Source organism: Neurospora hispaniola, assembly GCF_033458365.1.
Source record: "Neurospora hispaniola strain FGSC 10403 chromosome Unknown B0T23scaffold_5, whole genome shotgun sequence".
NCBI lineage: Eukaryota > Fungi > Ascomycota > Sordariomycetes > Sordariales > Sordariaceae > Neurospora > Neurospora hispaniola.
The window spans coordinates 2498249-2519755 of NW_026944410.1; the positions used below are offsets into that span (position 1 = coordinate 2498249).

The 21507-nt window shown below is 52.8% G+C and overlaps 5 protein-coding genes across 5 annotated transcripts; 2 read left to right on the top strand and 3 right to left on the bottom strand.

Annotated features, from left to right (window-relative positions):
• Positions 1-1192: 1192 nt before the first annotated feature.
• Positions 1193-1866, bottom strand: B0T23DRAFT_169595 (Ctf8-domain-containing protein). The gene has a single exon (XM_062832881.1). It carries the CDS (start codon positions 1768-1770, stop codon positions 1258-1260), a length of 513 nt encoding a protein of 170 aa, XP_062691951.1. The 5' UTR covers positions 1771-1866; the 3' UTR covers positions 1193-1257.
• A 640-nt stretch (positions 1867-2506) lies between these two features.
• Positions 2507-5313, bottom strand: B0T23DRAFT_382467 (VTC domain-containing protein). The gene has a single exon (XM_062837333.1). The coding sequence runs from the start codon at positions 4896-4898 to the stop codon at positions 2544-2546; it is 2355 nt and encodes a 784-aa protein (XP_062691952.1). The 5' UTR covers positions 4899-5313; the 3' UTR covers positions 2507-2543.
• Positions 5314-5725: 412 nt separating this feature from the next.
• Positions 5726-12037, bottom strand: B0T23DRAFT_169681 (putative glutamate synthase). The gene is made up of 2 exons (XM_062832882.1): positions 11291-12037; positions 5726-11230 (listed from the first exon to the last, which is right to left on the bottom strand). The coding sequence occupies exons 1-2, from the start codon at positions 11940-11942 to the stop codon at positions 5772-5774; spliced, it is 6111 nt and encodes a 2036-aa protein (XP_062691953.1). The 5' UTR covers positions 11943-12037; the 3' UTR covers positions 5726-5771.
• A 966-nt stretch (positions 12038-13003) lies between these two features.
• B0T23DRAFT_443859 (uncharacterized protein) lies at positions 13004-14762 on the top strand (the record flags this gene model as incomplete). The annotated part of the gene is made up of 7 exons (XM_062840879.1): positions 13004-13017; positions 13090-13363; positions 13397-13600; positions 13764-13881; positions 14020-14178; positions 14294-14405; positions 14519-14762. The coding sequence occupies 7 exons, from the start codon at positions 13004-13006 to the stop codon at positions 14760-14762; spliced, it is 1125 nt and encodes a 374-aa protein (XP_062691954.1).
• A 4075-nt stretch (positions 14763-18837) lies between these two features.
• On the top strand, positions 18838-21489 carry B0T23DRAFT_443862 (Apc15p protein-domain-containing protein; the record flags this gene model as incomplete). Its single annotated transcript, XM_062840880.1, has 3 exons — positions 18838-18897; positions 19105-19227; positions 19454-21489. 3 exons carry the CDS (start codon positions 18838-18840, stop codon positions 21074-21076), a joined length of 1806 nt encoding a protein of 601 aa, XP_062691955.1. The 3' UTR covers positions 21077-21489.
• Positions 21490-21507: the final 18 nt, after the last annotated feature.

Here is a 21507-nt window from a genome sequence, read left to right on the forward strand (position 1 = left end):
CACTTGTGATGTGTGTACCTAGTTCCCTATAGGTCTCTGGCGGTTGCGTGGCCCGGGACTCGGCCCTAACTGGAACTGAAGCGGGAACGAAATGCGGGCCAGGGCATGCGGGCGTCGGGCAATGGATCATCACTACCTACCTAGAAGCATATTGTTGGTGATCCCATCAACTCTCGCGGCAACTTGGAAGGGAATTGTGCATCCCTACTGAACCAGTCAGAACCCGCTGTGGCGTCTGCTGCAGCATCCCCCACCTTTCAGTGGACAATTTTGACAGCTCCAACGACACCGGTTGGCGGGGCACCATCTTGACTTGCCTCGCTTGCCTCGAGCTTGCTTTGTTGATCCTCTCATGTTGCTGGTCTTTTTGTCGTTCGACATGTGAAACGTGAACAACGGTCCGAACATGATGTCTCCGAGAGCGAGTCTACACTACGTTCAAGGCCTCAGGTCATCGGAGACTGGGGCGGGCAAGTGGAAGTCGATAGGATGCATCATCTGATCGGAGCCTTCAAGTCTACTACACTAGGTAGGTAGGTAGTGTATACAATGATGACAGAGATGAAGCTATGTCGGACTTGGGAAGGAGCAAGCTGAGCTACACCGGTGCCGCACACTACCTTACACCGGTAGACGCCTTCACATTCTTTCCCCGCGACGAATCGGCCTCGAACTGACTGCAACCTCATTCTTCACACATATCATTCACCGCTCTCGTCCTACCTATCATGGTATCACAGACTGGATCCAGACCCAGGATCCAGGGGACCTCGTGACCTCTCGTGCTTTTTTCATGGAGGACCCTTCAAACATTAGTCAGGAACCACAACATTGAGCTGCTAAAAAAAAGTAAAATAGAAAATCAAAAATTTGGGATGGGAAGGAGACAAAGGTCATATGACACCTTTTTGTCTATCCATCTCTTCAAAGATAAACGTAGCACCAGAGTAACCGAGCTATGCTAACGACTGTATGTAACAAAGTGTGAGGGGGGTATAGGAATATCCACTATAACTCGTCAAATTCCCTCTGTCATCTTCAACTTCAGCACCTATGTACCACACCACCCTCCCTTCATGAAAGTAGGTAACAAAGCTACCCGTGGTGATTCTGAGGTTGGCCTTCTGTTTCATGGCCTGAACTTTTTTTTTTTTCTTTTCTTTTTTTTTTTTTTTTTTTTTTTCCCCTTTTCCTTAGGAGCTATTCCTAACTTTCGCCACCACCAACCCCCTCCTCCACACCCTCCCGTCCTTAACCCTAGGTCTGTTCAGAACCCCGTCCAATGAACTGCTCCCCCCTAGTAATCGGCTCCGGCCTCGTCCCAAAAACAATCTTGTACCTTATTATATCCAGCACCTCCAACTCCTCTTTTTCTTCCTCCCCCTCCCCGTTCACCCCCTCCTTCTGCCTTACCCTCCTCCTCCTCACAACCCCCATCGCCTTCCCCAGCCCCTTCACCTCCCCATGCAACCGCTGATGCTCGCCAATGTACATATACACCCTCTTCATCCACTTCTTGTCGTTGGGATCAAAGGTGAGGGAGTTGGGCTGGTAATCGGGGAAATCGATCCTCCCTACAGGGATTGGAGTGATTTGTTCTGTAGAGGATGGGTCAAAGTCGCGCATGTTGAGAGTTCCTTGGAGTTCGAGGAGGGCGAGGCCCGTGGGGGTTTGGATAAGGGTTGGGAGTGGGTTGGTTGCGGGTGTTGATGAGCTTGAGGAGGGCGATGGTTGGAGAGGACGAGGGTGGAGAGAAATTTGGGATGACATATTTGTTGGCAGTAATTGTGTGATGTGAGGTTTTGTTGTTGATGATGGTGGGTGATGTCGTTGATTGTTGATTATGATTCCCGCCTGATTGTGATTTCCCTTCAGCTGGTCGATTTGATGACGAGGGCTCGTTAAACCGACGCAAGTGAAAATCTTAGCAGGGTGGCCGTCGAGTGGTTGAGCTTTCCTTCATATGACCACCGTCTGGAGTTTGGGGGAAATGATCACGGCGATTGTTGCGAGCTTGTCAAAGGCGCTGGTGAGATGTTGTTTGCATGGAATTGCCGTCCAGTTCAGAACTTCAGTCCATTTACATTTTCCAGAGCAACAATGGTCCGTGCGCATATCAAAAGAGAGAGAGAGAGAAAGAGAGAGAGGGACATGCCCCCTTTCCATAACCATCAACATGTTACCGATTCAAGTGCCCTTGCATACTAATCTTGATGCTGCCAATCATGCCAGTCTGTATGTATGCCTACCTCAACACAATCTTCGTCGAGACATTCTTCTACTCAACCATCGTCCACACGCCAGATCCCCAAATCATGCAGTCATAACCAAGTTTGTTTTCCGTATCCAATCTTTTGTTATCCCTTCGTTCATCAAGCATGAGTTTCTTTTCTAGTCTCACGTCGACCGACCAAGCTCTACAAACACCACTATCTCAGGTCGATGTGACTCGCCGATGAGTTGCTGCTTTGGATGAACAGAGCTTCAACCGCAGCTCTAGCTTGAGCTCTAGCCAAGAAGTCGCGATACTAAAGCCAGTTAAGTCAGCAATTACTCTGTACCCTGACTGCCCAAAAGACATCTGGAAGACTTACCGCAAAGCTAAAGTTCAAAATCAGCGCTACCATCAGTGCAACACTGATCACCAATGGGCCAAAGAAGTTGTCAAAGTCCTTGCCGCTCCGTTCAATGATCATCTTCCTCCTCGAGTGCAATAAGAAATACCCCCAGCCACCGGCAAACGCCGCAATGATGATGAACCCAACCGCAATCCACTCCGCCACCGTGCCCCTGCCCGCGGCTGTGTACAAGCTGATGGCCAAGCCGCCGAGCAGCACGCAAATGTGCTGCCACTTGAGGAACGTCCGCTCGTTGGCCAGCCAGACCTTGGGCTCGATCTGCAAGGGGCCTGAGTTCTTGAGCCACTCGGTAGGCTCCTCGACGCCGGGCGGCAGGGTCACGGAGCCACGGCGGCCGCCTTCGCCCTGGGCCCGCTTGAGACGCATGGCTTTGGAGTACTTGGAGAGAGAGAAGCCAGGGAAGACGGAGGAGAGGGTCATGGTGCCGTACTCGCTACGGCCTCCTTGTTGCTGGCCGCCATCCTGTTGCTGGCTGCTGCTGCTTTCGTTGAGTTCACCGGCGGGAGTAACAGCCGTAGGGGTCCTGTCTGTCGCCCCGGAGGCGGGGGTTTGCGCTTTGGCGCCGCTGCTCTCGGCCGCCACCCGCTCGGCGAGGTATGACTTGGCCACTGGAGAGCTCCGAGATGGCTTGAACGAGTTGCCTAGTTTGGTTCCGAGGAAACTGCCGACTACTTGCTCGTTCTGTGCACGGTGGGCTCGTTTCACCTCCTCCTCCTCGAAGGCCACCTGGGGATCCTTGCGGATATCGGTGTCCAGATCGGGCAGCCAGAAGGGCAACCTGTTGACGTAGTCCTCGAAAAGAGAGGCAACGCCTTGCATGAACTTGGAAAAGCGAGGGCAAGGGTGGACCAAATGCGAGGCCATCAGGTCCGTGACCCAGACAGGTCGCTTGCGGTTCTGGTCTTCCTTCAGCTTGATTTCCAACACTGCATAGGGAAACAGCGACACCTCGCTCTGGTTGATGTTTTTGAAGGGATAGGTCATGTTGCTGTCGTCGATATCGGTACGGTGCCAGTTGTTTGGATCACGGCACGGCCTATCGCGGTCGAGGGTATCCTCGCGAATGAAGGCAATGTCGGTGTCAATAGACAGGCGAATGCGATCATCTCCGGGATTCTGGAAGGCCGTTCGGACGTAGTTTGCGCGAACGACGGGCTCGAGTTTGTTGCTGCGAATGTAATCCTGAATAGCCTCGGCAGTGGAACGAAACTCTTCCACGTCTGCGGTGCTCTGGCCCTGTCGTTCCATCTTCTGGATCGACTTCTCCATCTTGTACTCGCCATCCAAAAACGGCTTGATGTACTTCTCCTTAATGGGGAACTTGCGCTCCTCGCTAGTGCCATTGTCGTGTATGATCTTTTGCTCAAACACAATCTCTGGATTCTGGCTCAATTGACCATACCAACGCAAGCGGAGCGATGACGCCTCGGCTTCACGTTCCACCTTCTGGTAGTACAGCTGGAAGTTGGCATTGTCAAAGTACAAGGATGTGATGGTCGGGTCCTCGTCTCCATCCCATTCCTTGGACGACTGGTGGCTGTAAACAAGGGCAGGGAGCCGACGAAGGATATACGTCTTCACCTCGAGCAGGTTGTCGGGGTGTACCCAGAACTTGTAGGCCGTATACTTCTCGCCGTTGTGTGTCTCGGGCTGACTTATGGGATCGAGATGGTACGGCTCTACGGAACCATTCTCTTCGAGATGTTGGCGGATGGCGAAGTACAAGAGCGACAGCTTGTTGAGCAGAGGCGTGTACCCTTGCTCCGAGTTGAAGGGCCGCTTGGACAGGCTGACCTGCATGATGGGACGGATCTTGTACCGATCGCCACGCTTCCGGTCATGCTTCTTGACGATCTTGAGGAAGCCCGTGTAGTTCAGATTGCTGTACTTTCGAAGTTCCTTGACTTCGTTCGTAATGGCATCCAGCTCGGCCTCGAGTTCTTTGAGTCGTTGGGCGAGGGCTTCGTCGGTCGGTTTGTCCTTGTTTTCGGAATCGGCCGGTGGCAGATCTCTGAGCTTGTCGAAGGCGGCATCTACTCGCTGACGCAGCTCCTGCATCTTCTCCTCCTGGAACTGGGCGACCTTTTCGAGCTGGACATTGAAAATCTCGTCGCAGAAGCGGACCTCATCCTCCTCGGTCCATGGTTCGTCATCGTCAGGTCTATCCTCTCGGAGGAGGCTCTTGAGCTTATCATATTCAATGTACTTGTCCCGCCATGGCTCGTACATGGACTGCTTGAGCGTCTTGCCGAAACGCATGGTCGCAGTGATGTTGTCGTGTTGCTACTGCTGCTGCTGGTGCTGCTGCTAATTGAGGCTTGTGTGGAAGACGCTGTTGAGAAAATGTGATGCGATGATGCTGTTGCGAGAATTGATTGCGGGAAATCGAGACTTTCAAGCTCCCTCGCTGGAAGGCGACGGAAGAATTCAGTTGGGCAAACAAAAAACCAAGATGCGATCACACGATTGAGCAAGAGAAGGTCATTGCGCTAACGATTGCAGTGTTGTTCGTGGTCCGTGGAGACGCCAGACCTTCGTGGAAACATCCCCACATCACTTCGTCACTGTCGCAGGGATTGCGTCGGAGCGCGTTCGAGGCCTGCTCCAGTTAAACCCACCAATGCTGACAGGGGCGTCCAGGCCTGCAATTGGCCAATCATGACTACACGTGCCCCCGTCGCCGTCCGCAGATTCTCAACAACCTACGTACTCCCCGCCAAGACAGGAATGTCACGATAACCTCACATGCAGCAAGGTCAGTTTGTTGCATGATATCTGATGTAGCGAGTCCAGGAACATTCGGGGAAAAAAAAATATGTATTCGTAAAACGGTAATGGTATATACACAACCCGACCACCCCAGAACCAAACGATCGAGAAATAAATCAGAACAGGAAACTGGCGAGAACATCGGAATCCCAAAAGGGCCATATGAGCATGCATGCTTTCTTTTGAAACGTAAGAAACAAAAAGAATCCGCAGCCAAGAAACAAACGCTTCCACCAGTGGTATCAACCTTGAATGAACCCGATGCAGAATAAACCATAAGAATTCCCATCGCCGCTCTCATCCATCACGGTAATGGTCCCAACCGTATCCTCTTCCTGATATCATGACATTCCCCGTCACCATTCAAGCTGCGGCGGCAGCGGCGAACACCTCCTCAGCGGTGCGCTTGACGATACCACCAGTAACAGGCAAACATGTGCTCTTCTCGAGGTAGAGATCCACCTCGCGAGCAGCCTGGCGACCTTCGTTGATACCCCAGACGATGAGCGACTGTCCACGACGGCAATCACCGGCAGCGAACACGCCCTCGACGTTGGTGCTATACTTGCCGGGAGGAGTCTTTACGTTCTTGCGAGGATCCTTCTCGATTTCATCGCCGAGCACACGAGCCTCAGGTCCCAAAAAGCCCATGGACAGCAGGACAAGATCGGCAGGGAAGAACTGCTGCGAGCCCTCGATCTTCTTCATGTCCCAACCGCCGCTGGCAGACTTGGTCCACTCCACGCGGATCGTGTTGATACCCCTCACCTTTCCGTTGCCGTCATCGACAAACTCCTCCGACATGATGCAGTATTCACGAGGATCCTTGCCCGTGTGCTGCTTGACCTCATCGTGGCCGTAGTCCACGCGGTAGACGCGGGGCCACTGCGGCCACGGGTTGTCGCGGCCGCGAGCCGGAGGAGGCTTGGGGAGAAGCTCAAAGTTAATGACCGACTTGGCACCGTGGCGGACAGAGGTACCAATGCAGTCGTTACCGGTATCACCACCACCAATAACAATGACATGCTTATCTTTGGCGGAGATGTAGGAACCGTCGGCCAGTTCGGAATCAAGAAGAGACTTGGTGTTCTTGTGCAGGAACTCCATAGCGAAATGGATGCCCTCAAGATTGCGGTTCTTGATAGGAAGGTCGCGGGCGACAGTGGCACCGGTAGCAATGATGACAGCATCATTCTGCTTCTTGAGGTCCGTGAGTGTCATATCCTCGCCAATCGCAACGCCAGTCTTGAACTGGACACCCTCAGCAGCCATGAAATCAGTACGTCTCTTGACGATGCGCTTGTCCAATTTCATGTTGGGAATGCCATACATGAGCAGACCACCAAGACGGTCGGCGCGCTCATACACAGTAACGTTGTGACCAGCCTTGTTCAGCTGGTCGGCGGCAGCGAGACCAGCGGGACCAGATCCAATGATGGCAACGTTCTTGCCTGTGCGAATCTTAGGGGGCTCCGGTACCATCCATCCCATCTCGAAACCACGGTCAATGATGGCGCACTCAATCGACTTGATACCAACAGGCTGCTCGTTGATGCCCAAAACGCAAGCACCCTCGCAGGGAGCAGGGCAAACGCGACCAGTAAACTCGGGGAAGTTGTTGGTCATTAACAGGCGGTTCAATGCATCTCGCCACTGACCCTGGAAGACCAGCTCATTCCACTTGGGGATGATGTTGGAAATTGGGCAGCCGCTATCGGATTGGCAGAAGGGAACACCGCAGTCCATGCAACGGGCAGACTGGTACTTGAGTTCGTCCTCATCAAGACGCTGAGACAGTTCAGCCCAATCCTTAACACGAGTCGCGGGCTTCCGGTACTTCTCAGCGCGACGCTGATACTTCATGAAACCGCGCGTCTTGTCCAATACGAGGGCCTTCTTCTTGCTGATAGCGTTATCAGTAATACTCTCCTCGATATCCTGAAGCTTGGGCGCATGAGGATCCTTCTCCTTTCTCGCAGCCGCAGGAAGGCTGTACTCAGCCCGCTTGGTCTCGGCGGCCTGCTTCACAGCCTTGGCCTTCTCCTCCTCCAGTACGCGCTTGTAGTCGACGGGTAGTACCTTGATGAAGCGCTTGAGGGCACGGGAGAAGTCAACCAGAATACGAGCAGCAAGCTCGGAACCAGTGTAGTGGTGATGATCCTCAACGAGACTGCGGATGAATGCGATCTCTTCAGGCTCCGCCTCCTCAAGAGTGCTGGCTTCAACCATCTCGGTGTTGAGCTTGGTCAAGAAGTCGCCCTGAATATCCAAGATGTAGGCGATTCCACCAGACATACCAGCAGCAAAGTTACGGCCAGTGCTTCCCAGGATCACGACCCGACCACCAGTCATGTACTCGCAGCCGTGATCACCGACACCCTCAACAACGGCGGTGGCACCAGAGTTGCGTACAGCGAAACGCTCAGCTGCAACGCCGCGGAAGAAGCAGGTACCGCTAGTGGCTCCGTACAAGCACACGTTACCAACGATAATGTTCTCCTCAGCCTTGAATACAGCGGAACGAGGGGGGTAGACAATCAGTCTACCACCGGACAAGCCCTTGCCAACGTAATCGTTGGCATCGCCCTCCAACTCGAGCGTGACACCCGGAGCAAGGAAAGCACCGAAGGACTGGCCCGCAGAACCCTTAATATTGACATGGACAGTATCATCAGGCAGTCCCTTCTCGCCATAGCGTTTGGAAATTTGGTAGGACAGTGAAGTGCCCATGGCGCGGTCAGTGTTAACGATGTCACACTCAATACGTGAAGGCAGTCCCTTATCAAGGGTCAACTCAGCCTCAGTAATAAGCTTGTTGTCCAAGCGAACGTAAAGCTTGTGATCCTGCTTGCGGACATTGAAAGTTGCCACTCCGGGACGGAGTTTATGGGCGGGAGTCAAGATGAGAGATAGGTCAATGTTGGAGGTCTTCTTGGTCCTGAGATCCTCGCGGACCTTGAGCACCTCAACATGACCAACCATCTCATTGATGGTGCGGAAACCAAGCCTGGCCATGATAGCACGGAGCTCGTTCGCTACGTAGTAGAAGAAGTTGATCACATGCTCAGGCGTACCAGTGAACTTCTTCCGAAGCTCAGGGTCCTGAGTGGCAATACCAACAGGGCAGGTATTCAAATGGCACTTGCGCATCATGATGCAGCCCATGGCAATGAGAGGAGTGGTCGCAAATCCCCACTCTTCAGCGCCCAGCAAGCAAGCAATGGCGACATCACGGCCGGTACGGAGCTGACCATCAGTCTGAACGACAACGCGCCCACGCAGGTCGTTAAGCACCAAGGTCTGATGAGTCTCAGCAAGACCCAACTCCCAGGGGAGACCGGCGTACTTGATACCAGTCCAGCGGGAAGCACCAGTGCCACCGTCATGGCCAGAGATGAGAATGTGGTCTGCCTTAGCCTTAGCGACACCCGAGGCGACGATACCAACGCCAGTCTCAGACACAAGCTTGACGGAAACGCGAGAACGAGGACTCGAGCATTTAAGGTCATAAATGAGCTGCTTCAAGTCTTCGATCGAGTAGATATCGTGATGAGGAGGTGGCGAGATGAGGCCGACGCCAGGGGTAGAGTGACGAGTGCGGGCAATGGACTTGGAAACCTTGTGGCCAGGAAGCTCACCACCCTCACCAGGCTTGGCACCCTGTGCCATCTTGATCTGAAGTTCGTCAGAGTCGGCCAGATAAGCAGATGTAACACCAAAGCGACCTGAGGCCACCTGTTTGATGGCTGAGCGCATGGTATCGCCGTTCGGCAGCCTTTGGGACCGTTCAGGATCCTCACCACCTTCACCGGTGTTGGACTTGCCACCAAGCCTGTTCATGGCAACGGCCAGGGTAGAGTGAGATTCGAGGGAGATAGAACCATACGACATAGCACCAGTGCAGAATCGGCGAACAATCTCGGTCCAAGGCTCAACCTGGTCGATAGGGATAGGAGAGCAGTCATCAAAGTTGAAGTCAAGCATACCACGAAGCGTGCAAGATTTGATCTGCTCGTACTCGGAGAGTGAGTAGGCCTCGTAAGACTTGTCGTTCTTGGTACGGACGGCATCCTGGATGTTTGCAATAGAAGTAGGATCGTTGACATGTGCCTCGCCATTGTCACGCCAGTGGTACTCACCAGACTCGGGAAGTCCAGGAACAGCAACGGTATAACGCGACGGGAAACCGCGCTCGTGCAAACGGAAGGCATCCTCAGCGATAAGTTCAAAAGTAATACCCTTGATACGGGAGGCAGTACCTTTGAAGCAGCGCTCAACCACGCTGTCATCGACACCCAAGGCCTCAAAGATCTGGGCACCTTTATAACTGGCCAAGGTAGAGATACCCATTTTGCTCATGACCTTGAGGATACCACCATCACAGGAGTGCTTGTAGTTGTAGATCAGCTCATCATCAGTCAGCTTCTTCTTGATGAGCTTCTCCTTGTTGAGCTTGATGATGCACTCCATGGCAAGGTAGGGGTTGATGGCGTCAACACCGTAGCCAAGGAGGACGCACATGTGGTGAACCTCACGAGCCTCGGCCGTCTCAGCGACAATGGCTGCCATTGCACGCCACTTGTTGCTGACAAGGTGATGGTGAACCATGCCACCAGCGAGGAGAGCAGAAACAGCGACACGGTCCTTGAAGGTGTTGCGGTCAGACAGCACAATGATACGATCACTAGCTTCAATAGCGGCAGTAGCCTCCATACAAATATAGTCAAGGTGTCTAATGTAGCCCTCAATGCCTTCCCTCTTGGGGAATGTCAAGTCAATGGTCTTGACAGTCCACTCGGGATGGATAGTAGACATGTTCTTGAGTGCATTGAACTCAGGAATGGAGAGGATGGGGCTAGGAAGCAGGAGTCTTCCACATTGTGACGAGTCCATCTCGAGAAGGTTGCCCTGGGGACCAACGTAGCATTCAAGAGACATGACAATCGACTCTCTGATAGGATCGATGGGCGGGTTGGTGACCTGAGCGAACAGCTGACGGAAATATTCGTACAGCAACTTGGGAGCATCGGACAGACAGGCAAGCGGAGCATCGTTACCCATGGAACCAAGAGCCTCCTTTTCATCCGAGGCCATGGGGCCAAGCAGCAAGCTCACCTGCTCAAAGGTGTATCCAAAAGCGTGCAATAGGGGGTCCTCCTGGATCTTGGTGTCATCAGGCTTGGCAGCAAGCTCAATGCTCTGGCTCCCGGAAAGCGTCTCGAGCACCTGAGGCATGGTAATGAGTTCGTTGTCGAGCCATGACCTGAAGTCCTCCCGGCTAGAGACAGCAGCCTTCAACTCGGAATCATCAATGATGCGACCGGCGCGAGTGTCAACGAGAAGCATGCGGCCAGGTTGGAGACGGCCCTTCTGAATGATCTTCTCGGGCTCAACGGGGATAGTGCCGACCTCAGACGCGCAGATAATGCGATCGTCGTCCATCACATAATAACGGCAAGGTCTGAGACCGTTACGATCCAAGTTGGCACCGCAAAAACGACCATCAGCGAACGTAAAGAGCGCAGGGCCATCCCAGGGCTCCATTTGGCAAGCTGCCCACTCATAGAAGGCGGCCTTCTTGGGATCCATGCTCTGGTTTCCCTGCCAAGCCTCGGGCACCATCAGCATCACGGCCTCGGGAAGAGAGAGCACGCCGTTGATGGTGAGGAGCTCCAACACGTTATCGAAGGCAGCAGAGTCGGAACCGCCAGCCTCAACAATAGGGTAGAGAAGTTCCAGCTCATCTCCAAAGACATCAGACTGCATGACTCCCTCACGGGCACGCATCCAATTCTTGTTGCCGCGAAGGGTGTTTATTTCACCTACGAAGATTCCGTTAGCGAGGAGCACCAAGTGTTTTACGGGCAAGATCTATCGCTTACCGTTGTGAGCAGCCCATCGGAGAGGCTGGGCACGATCCCAAGAGGGGAAGGTGTTGGTGGAGAAACGCGAATGCACCAAGGCAAAGTGAGCCTCATAGTCATAGTTCACCAAATCATTGTAGTATTGGTAAACCTGAATCGGCGCCAGCTGACCCTTGTAGACAATGTTCTTGTTGGAAAGGGAGCAGATGTAGAACCAGTTCTGCAGCCCAATCGTGTGTGTAGCTCTCTTCCGGAGGACATAGAGCTGCCGCTCAAACAGCCTCTCGTCAAACTTCTCGGGATCAGTTGTTTCTGGTTCATTGCCGGGCCCGTAAGCAGACGCTAGCACAACGAAAGGCTGCAGAATGGAAGGCTCTCGGGAAAGAGCAGCAGGGCCAAGCAAAGTCGAATCCACGGGAGGCTCTCGCCATCCTAGAACTCTCAAGCCCAACGACTCGGCAATCTCTTCCAACTGCCGCTTCGACTCCTGCAGTGTCTCTGGATCGGGTTTGAAGAACAAGTTTCCCACAGCATACTGGCCGAGTGGAGGAAGCGTAACTCCAACATCGCGCGCGAAGTTCTTCACGAAGAACTTGTGGGGGATCGATGTCATGACACCCGCACCATCGCCATCGCGTGCGTCAGAGCCCACGGCACCACGATGGGTCATGTTGCAGAGCAGGTTTCGTGCATCGCTGACAATCTTGTGACTGGGCTTGCCCTTGATATGGCTGTAGCATGGCAGATAAGCGTTTGTTCAAAGTACCTTGAATTTGTTTCTTTCTGGGGTCTTACCAAGCAAAACCTACACCACAGGCATCCTTTTCGAGCTCGGGATCGTACAGTCCCCTAAACAACATGTAGTTAGCCAACCTGGCCAACTTATCACAGGGGGTTGGGGTCAAACGCACTGCTTCACCGGCAAGGCGCCAGCCCACGAAGAGTTATTCTCTGTTTGGTATTCATAGGGATGATACTGCTCTTTCTCTGTTTCAAGATGCACTTGTCGGTCGTCGAAATCCTCGATAGCGCCCATGCTAGGCAGGCTGTCCTTGGCAAACGCTCGAGGTATGGGTATCGTTCAGAAACTGTCAAAGGCGCCGACTTGGCTATCGGAGCTCAAGCTTGTGAACAAGGAGAAAAGAGAAAGGAAGAGGGGATGGCTCGGACGAGAAATGGGGATCTAGGGAAAGAAAAGTCAGTCAACTGTCAGGGCACGGTTCAAGTTTTGATGGCCACAAATCCGATCTGCACAGCGAGATGGAAGAGGGAGGGGGGGTTCCGAATATTGCAGTTATGCAGTTGGACGGAGGCGACACGGCTCTATGTACGTCGGTGATCCGATAGCGGAAAGGTAAAATAGACAACTGTTGCAAACAAGACACACGACAGTATGGACACCGAGCCAAGCAGCAATGCCCGATCTTGGCAGGTTGAACCGGCAACCATGGGCAACAGGCTAGCGGGCCTCTAGTCAAACTCTCGCGACAAGAGAGCATGAGGGAGGAGCTCTGAAGCCAAGACGCACCGGGTCCCTAATCTGAGTTGGAGGCATCATGATAAAAAACGCCCAAGCCACCGGCTGAGTTTGAGGAGTCTGTGTGGACGGGACAAGTGGAACGGCAGATGCCTCGCTAACACACCATCCGATGGCTTGCTACGGTAGATCTCGAAACAAGAAATCGGGGTAGAAGTGGGTGGCCTGGGTGGGTGTGCGTCCGAGTGGTGGTGATGCTCCTGCGGTGGTACTCGAGTGCTGTTTGAAGTTCGCCGGCAGCTGCTGCTCGTGTGAGCCTGTGATGCAATGGAACGCACAGTCGTACCCAGCCAATTCCAGGGCTGCCCACTCACAACTCCAACACCAACTGCGTGGGACGATATGACGAAAAAAAGCCAATTGCAATCTTTCCTTATCGCGCCCATGCGGTTGTCGTCCTGTCTTTTGATAGGCCAGCAGCATCCGATATCGACAAGACCCCAAGCCCAACCGTGTCTTGCCGGGGAGATCGGCTGGAAGGCAAGATCATCGGTCTTGATGTGGCGGTGTTGACGGTAGGTATTTCAGCGCAGCCAATCTCCACGCCATTCTATGTGTAGAAGCAGCCAGCAGTGGAAGTGATGGAGGTGAAAAAGCTCCATGCCGTTTTGGTGATAGTGAGGGAGATGAATGTGGGATGCACAGGCGGGGGAGTGGGCAGCCGGGGGCGACTGGAAGATCCCAGCACAAGATCCCCCAAGGGCCAGGCTCCTAGGGAGGCGGGGGCGGGGCCCACCAAGTGTGCCAGGGGCATCACCACAAAAGTTGGCTCTACCCTGCGTTTCCACTTGGTGACGACCGAGTTTCCATGTCGTCCATTCTTGCTGTCTCGTCATGACTGTGAAAAGATCGATGCCAAGTTGCTACGTCCATCCAGATGGCCATGTTTTTCAAGTTCTGAGCATCCGAGTTGCTACTGTGTCCATGGCTTTACAGCGCTAGGTCTCTTTCTAGGGGAACCTATGGCTTGTGACTCCGGTTTCGGAACAAGCGTGGCGCTTTGTGCCGTCTTGGGAGTGGTCATCGGCTGGAAGCTCGGGAAAGTACGTATCTTCTGGGCTGAGTGTCGTGTGTGTGGGATCGCTGATTACCGACCGGTCGTGGTGTAAACTTGGTAGTGTACATAGCTTGTGAGATCGCGGGGCCTTGACGATCGAATTGTATCGTCTCGGGGCACTGAAGCCTTTTTGATTCGCTGGTCTCGTACTAGTGGAAGAGACCAAGACACGGCAGATTGAAGCCGACCAAGTGTCCAATGCGATTTCTTTTTGCGTGCCTGTAGCGGATGGCGGTTTCCAAGTCGCAGCTTGCCCTCGACAGTTACAAGTGTCGCCGAATGTCGATTCGTCTTGTCCAAGCATCGGAACTGGTAAGGAGGAAGAGGGAATGGGAAGGGAAGAAGGGAGGGTCTGGATGTTAGTTCCTTACATGCAAAACTCGACTAGGAAGAGCACCTCCTAGCTGACGAGCTGTGAATACTGTAGGCACCTGTTGTAGTGGCCAACGGAGTAACAACTGGAAGGCAGGGCCAGATGTTAGGAAGGTCGAAAGTGCACAAGAAAGAGAGAAAAAGAAGAGGATGGAGGAGAGGAAGGGGTGGCGATGACGGATTTTATGAACAGAACGGGCGCTCCGCCTCCGCGGGGGGAGGGGGGGAGGAGAAGGGGGGGGGGGGGATGGAACCAGCTCGGGAAGACACGCCAGCGTAGAACGGAGGACGGAAAAGGTGGCCGCGGCGCTCGGGGCAATTTGAACGACAGATCCGACTTTCTTTGGTCGGCTGTTGGGTTGCTCCAAGTCAAGAAAATGGCCGGTGCGGAGCACACACGAGAAGTGGAAGCAGGCCAAGCCGGAGTGCCAGGCCCTGGAGAGGATTGTACACTACATGGAGACGGGAAATGCAACCTCGAGACGAGAGAGGGACCATGTCCAACAGGCAGCGGGCGGGCCTAGTGAACAAATCCAAAGACGCAGATTGGACAGCTCCACAGTCGCATGTGGCAGCTAACGCGGTAGACCAACCGGGACCCCAGCGGGCGCCATTACAGATAGGAATGCCCGATTGAGGGTGTTGGCACACGCCCAAGAGTGGGGAAATATCCATTGCTCCCTCCTCCTCCAACTTGTGTCCATTTCACGATATCTCACGACTCTAGACGTATCGAAGGACTGAGATATAATAATTATGTCCACCATTGGGATTTACGCCCCACGCCCGCTTCAACATTCCTCCTTTTGGGCTGCGCTGGTGATTCGGTGTCGATACAACGCGGGCGACTCTTGCCCATCCGTAGTGTATACATCGGCTGCAAGAAAGCGCCTGAGCGGTCACTCTACCAGCTGGTTTTTTTTTTTTTTTTTTTTTTTTTTTAAATTCCATCATACAACATAGTATCAATGCCTTTCTCCAAAGGCCCCGCTTCTACTACTGTATTCCAGCACCAACGCTTATGGAGTTGAAGGCGTCCAGCAAAGGGTAAGGGAAGTTACTATAACCACATGATTGTGTGACGATGACACTTCTCATCCCGTGTTTTGTAGCAACACACAAGTACAGGCGGTATCACGACCTCCGGGCTCGCCCGGCAAACCACGTCATGGACTTGTTTTTGGGAGACTGATCAGAGAGTCAAAAAGGATATCATTTTCATTTCCAACCTCCAGACTGATTTGAGTCACCTGTTTCAGTGGGCGTCAGCCGTTTCCAATGAGTGGGATTAGCTCTTTGGTGGTTGACTGCCCAAAGAGGAACATTTCATTTCAACAAAGAGAAACTATGTACACTAAAGAAAACAGCACTGAGTGGAAGCAGCCATTAACACCCCACTCTCACGGCGTCCAGTTAGAGTTAGCCCAAGATCCACACATCGTCAAGTGCATGCAAGGCATCCATGTTAGACTTTTAAACCCCTGCTCGGAAGGCTGGCAAGGAAGAGGAGAGGTCACAGCGTCGTGCCCCAGCAGGCCAATCATCAAGCTTGCTTTTCCAACACCCATCTCACAAGGGCCGATGTCGCCGGCACGTACCTCATGGCGGAGAGCACTCAGTCAGGTCCCTGGACATCCTGGAGACTCTGTGCACCGGCTCGGTCGAGAACGAAGCGCACGACAACGACAACTAACGCCCATACCAATAACATGTGATAATCCTCACAGTCACTCATGACAGAGGAGTTTGTACTGATTCAGAGTCAATATGGGATCCTATCTTCATACGACACATACGATCTCCCTACCTTACTCAGCCCGTCAATCGGGCATCACTTATTCAGACAAGATCCCGTCTAGGCAATATCCCACGCGTTGGGGTTTGTCGGTGCTCTTGTGGTACGACGGTTGAACCCCCAGACCCTTCGAATCATCGGCGATGCGACAACGGCTCCCACCTACCCAATCGCCCAGAGTCAGACGGCCGTCTTGGCAGAATCCCAATGAGATCTCTATAAGCGTGCAACCGTTCAGAGAGCGAGGGAAAGAAAGGTCTTGAAGAAAAACCAACACGGTCGTAACAGCGTTGCAGAGGCACCCAAAAAGAAACCATGACCAGCCCTTGGCGGGAGATACGGAATCAGTGTACACACATATGATGATCCAAAATGTAAAAGAATCATCAGCACAAAACATCACGCCCCGCCAACCAAACCAAAAACCGCGGGTTGAGCTCACCTCAGTCCTTATCAAAAAAATGACTTGGTCTCCCAAGAAGGGCGACACGAGTATTTCTAAATCGCCGAAATCCGCGCAGTCAACATTCTGCTGCACGGACAGGATATTCACTACGAGAAGCATGGCATCACTGCGCGAAGGCCAGTGAACAAACCAAAAACTCGCTGGACCGCAACTATGCAAAACACCGCGCCGTCCTAACTCTCAAAAGTCTACTAGTCATATATGGTCGATGAGATCGCGGGTCTCCGTCCACTTTCACCCGCTCGGGTCGGGAGGGTCAACTGGCAGATAGCCCACTGCGACTACGTCACCCACTTTAATAAAAGGCCAGAGCACCTTGCTGGATATCGAGGACAAGCCGCCTCACACAGCACTCTTTCTACTCACAACAGGGCATGTGTTGCAGTAAACAGTGATTCCGTTTCGTCGCTCCTCGCCCTCCTTGTCGCACATTCGCACGGGGCCAACATATGGAAGGAAAGTTTGTAAGGTGACGTCTGTGCATCGCTCCTTTCTGTAGTGTCAATGACTATATTCAAAGGCGGGGGAGCAGCTTGGGGGGGGGGGGGGGGGGAAGGTGAAAATGCGGCACCATTTACCCAGCGAAATCAGACAAGGGACCGTGGTATTTCATAGAAAAACGAAAACGAAAAAAAAAATAGGCAAAGAATAAAACCCGTGATGGTGTCCATCCGAAACGAGGGAAGTGGGGATTACCTTGTACTCTTTTTCGCAGATGGCACTTGAACGCGGAAAGAAAGAAACCAGATATGCATTGACTGAAAGACAGCCGCCCGCGCCGGCTCACTTCGAAGCAGACTACCTAAGCTAACAGTAGTAACCTTTTCAAGTGGACGTATCGTATCTGTTTCGAGGAATTCCCTTCTCCCTCTTTCGAACACCTGATTCCGGAAACTTCCTGCGCTCTGTTGGGAATATTGGCAGAGTCATCATCAAGCTACGCAGCCTTGGCGTTTTCTCGACTTCACACCACCCTCACCACATTCAACAAGGAATCGATTATGCAAAGACCGACCGACATCGGCAACCTGCTACACAACGCCCCCGGACTTTGAGTTTTGGGGATCAACCAGCCGGAAGCGAGCCAATCCAATATCGATGAACTTGTCTTCGATGCAGCCTGATAAGCTCGACGCCCATTCGCAACACAGAGTCATGCCTTTTCCCCTCGTTTAGGGCATTACAAAAAACAAAGTAGCATGGCAGACAGGCGCGGGCATCCTCAAGGCATTTCTACACTACACTACTGTATAGCATCACAGACAATAACCACCCACTCTGCCCTTCGACAGTGTACACTCGCGAATGAGGTCGGAACAGAAGCATTAGTGCGAATAACTTCCAAGGTGCTTCCGAAAACTCCCGATAACTCAAGCGCCCGAGCGAAGAAGTGGGGTGCGCTAGCTCCTCAGCTAGTGTAGGTCGGATGTCAGACGTTCAGGAAGGAAAAAAAAAAATAGGATGGAAGGCGCTAACATCTTGCACTACCACATACAAGCATTTTAACAGCATGCAGTAGTCTAGTGTAAAAAGACCGAGGTAGGGACAAGGGTCATAGACCAGTTCGCGCCACTCGACATGGGGAATTGAAGTCCCTCCGATTACCTCATGAAAACTAGTGTACATACTTTACATACATACTACACCAGATGGCTCTGTCCTTGAGTTGTTCTCTTTTGTGTTCTTTGCTCTTTGCGATTTGTGGCTGGCTTTCCATGTCTGACCAGAGACGGCCACCGGACGAAACCAGGAGATCGGCGGAATAACTTCCTAATTCTTGAGAGCTTCGTGACTTCTGGGTTGACAGGGCCTGTTTATCTGATGAAATCCTACCTCTATGTAAGTGACTGGAGTTGGTGATGGTCAGCGACTTGCTGGGTATGTGTAGTGACCCCAAAAAAGCCCCAGTAGTAACGCCATGTGCAGAGTGGAATGAGCGATCTTGAAGCTGAGACGTTAGGACGTTTGGACATTTGCTCTACCTACAGCGATGGTGGAGGCTCCTGCGTGAACTGGTCGGTGCAATCAGACCGAGTAAGTAAATACGGCAAATGATAGGAGTACCTAGGTAGGTACCTAAGAACGATGAGCTCAGTTGTTGAAATGTTATGTACCTCAACAAGTCACTTCTTAGGGCAGCAGTAGCAGCAGCATGTGTACACTACCTATACTACGCAGTACATAGCCGCATCCGATCGTGGGGTAAAGCTCAGATAGGGTACGTACCCTACTTGTAGCCTACACGTACATTGCGCATACATGCTGGGTACTACTGTACCGGTGCTGTACCTCTAAATACATAATGGCACGAAGGTTTGCTAGGGATCTCATCCAAAACATGGACCGTACTCTGGAGAAGCTGAATTCACGACAATGCACTTTACCACCGCTTAGGTTGGTTAGACATCAGATCGTAGTGTTCCATACGGAACCAATAGATCCATTCATCCCAATAATTTCCTCCTCGAATCTATCATACCTTTGCCGTTTATCCACCGGCAATTATTGAACAGCCACGGCATCATCATCAGCGAACTTCACCATCAACGCGCCCTGGATAGTCTCGGAACCTCACGTTAAACTTTGCGCCTACGTACATGCACAGCTAAACCAGGCAAGACGTCGCGGTCCCAGTCGCAGCTCAAATTTTGCATGCGATACAATTAACGATCTTCCAACCAACAACTCGAGCAGTCCTGCAACAGAAGGCTTGTTAACAACAGAGCCAGTATGTTTTCCATCCTCCCTGACCTGGCCCCGCGCGACGTAAGTTTTGATATCTTATCTCTGCTCTGCTCTGCTCTGCTCTGCTCTGCTCTGCTCTGCTCTGCTCTGCTCTGCTCTGCTCTGCTCTGCTCTGCTCTACTCAGCCCTACCATTCCCACATCACACCTGACCCCTCCAATCCTACCTAACACTCAATTTGCTTATCACTACTAACGCCAAACAAACAGTCCCACTCCCTCTGGTACACCTCCTCTCGCAACCCTCTCGCATCCTCAACCTCCAGTCTCCTCTCAGCCTTCGATCCATCCTCCTCTTCCACTTCCCCAGAGGGTCTGATTACTACCAACTCACAAACCAGCAACGTTATCCCTGGAACGACCACCGGCAGCAATCACGTCCACGGCCACAACAGCCGAAATGCCTCCCGCAACATTCAAGCCGCCATCATCGAGCGCTCCCTGCTCGGCCGCCTTCGCGCCGACGAGACGTACATGGAGCGCCGCAAGGCCAACGTGAGCAACCTGGGTAGTACCTGGCTGAAGCCACTTGGCGTGAGCAAGACGTTGTTCCAGATGCGCGAGGAGGAGCGCGAGAGGCAGGAGCACGAAGAGGCGATGCGGCGCGAGGAGATGCTGGCTGGGGAGCTGGCGGAGGCGGAAGCGGCTGCTGCTGCTGCTGCTGCTGCTGCCGGTGATGGTAACATCGGTGCTGTTGTTGGTGTTGGTGATGGGAATGGGACTACGGTGTTGGAGGAGGTTGCTGGCGTGGAGGGAAGGGACGTGGGAAATACGAATAGAATTTTTGGTGGTGCTAATGATGGTGACATGGAATTGATGGGGGGTGATGATGACATGGATGAGATGGGAGGAAGGGATTTGGACGAGGACATTCCGGATGCGGACGAGGGTGGATTTGGATATGATGGGGCTAGCGATGATGACGACGAAGAAGACGAGCAAGAAGAGGAGGAGAATGATCAAGCAGAGGAAGAAGAAGAAGAAGAAGAAGCCACCACCGAACGAAACACCACCACCGGCGATCATGGGAACGACGACGAAGACACAGTCGAAGCCCCACAAGCAGCATCAACAGCAACGGGCACCGGCTCCTCCATCCTCCATCCCCGCGGGCGCAACGACAACAGCAATATTCACCAGCAGCAACAGCAACAGCGCGAGCTAGCCAATGTGCGTGCCAACGAAGAACGCATGCGCGAGATGATGGCCCGCGGTGGTCTCCGGCCCACGCACGTCAATCTAGCCGATGGCGCCGCAGACGAAGACGACGACATCGACGAGGAAGACCAAGCCCACATGCTAGAAGAGGACGACATCATCGGCACTCACAACAGCGGAGAATATGCGGACGAAGACGGAGGCATGACGGACGACAGTCTAGGCATGAACGCCAACCTAGATGACGACATTCCAGAGGCGGACGAGGAGCATGCACAAAGCGGTTTCTATGAGCATACCGATTCCGAGGCGGAGCTTCTTGACAGCAGTGATAACGAGGGAGGACAAGAGCAAGTCGGTACAGGTGCAGGCATCGGCATAAGCAGCAGTGGTAACGGTGGTAACATGAGCGGCAGTCACAGACGCGCTCACCGGGTTAGCTACGGACCCGGTTCGGCAGCGGGATCAGCGCGGGGCCAGCATCGCCGCGAATCGCTGCCGAGACAGCAGCAGCAGCAGCAGCAGCAGCGGTTGTTGAGGACTAGTCTTGCGGGAAATGCCAGGCGGAGCACAATTGGAGCGCCAAGGAGCAGTCTGGATATCAGTGGGCTGTTGTCTGTTGATGAGAGTAGTCCCATGATGAGAAGCAGTCCAAGGGTGAGGAGGCTGCACTAGAATGAAGGTCCATGATGGTTCGGAAATAGAAACAAGGGAGGATCAAAACTGAGGAGTTCTGGTAGGAACGGTCGGCAAGCATCATTCAATAACAGGTCGTTTGAGTCTGGCGCATGGAGTCTTGGGATCATGGCAGTATGGGTAGCTACTTGGTGGCTTTAGAAGCAGGATTGAATAGATAATGTCCGTCAAAAGACAACTTTGATCTTCGTTACAGCATTGGTCTGGTCTATGCAGTGGTAGTGTACACGCAGTTCTGATTAGATGTATGTTATACCCTCAATGATTATCCACTTCACGTCTGTGGGAGCCCATATATAGCTTCATGATGGATCAGTGGATTAAAAGAGATAATTGAACCTAATTGGTTGGAGAACGGATTAGGAAGAATTAAAATAAATAGAAAAAAAAAAAAAAAAAAAAAAAAAAAA

Coding starts and splice junctions, on each gene's coding strand:
- B0T23DRAFT_169595 (XM_062832881.1), bottom strand. CDS start 1,770: ATGTCATCCCAAATTTCTCTCCACCCTCGTCCTCTCCAACCATCGCCC.
- B0T23DRAFT_382467 (XM_062837333.1), bottom strand. CDS start 4,898: ATGCGTTTCGGCAAGACGCTCAAGCAGTCCATGTACGAGCCATGGCGG.
- B0T23DRAFT_169681 (XM_062832882.1), bottom strand. CDS start 11,942: ATGACCCATCGTGGTGCCGTGGGCTCTGACGCACGCGATGGCGATGGT. Junction 11,231..11,290: donor CCGATGGGCTGCTCACAACG/GTAAGCGATAGA, acceptor GAATCTTCGTAG/GTGAAATAAACACCCTTCGC.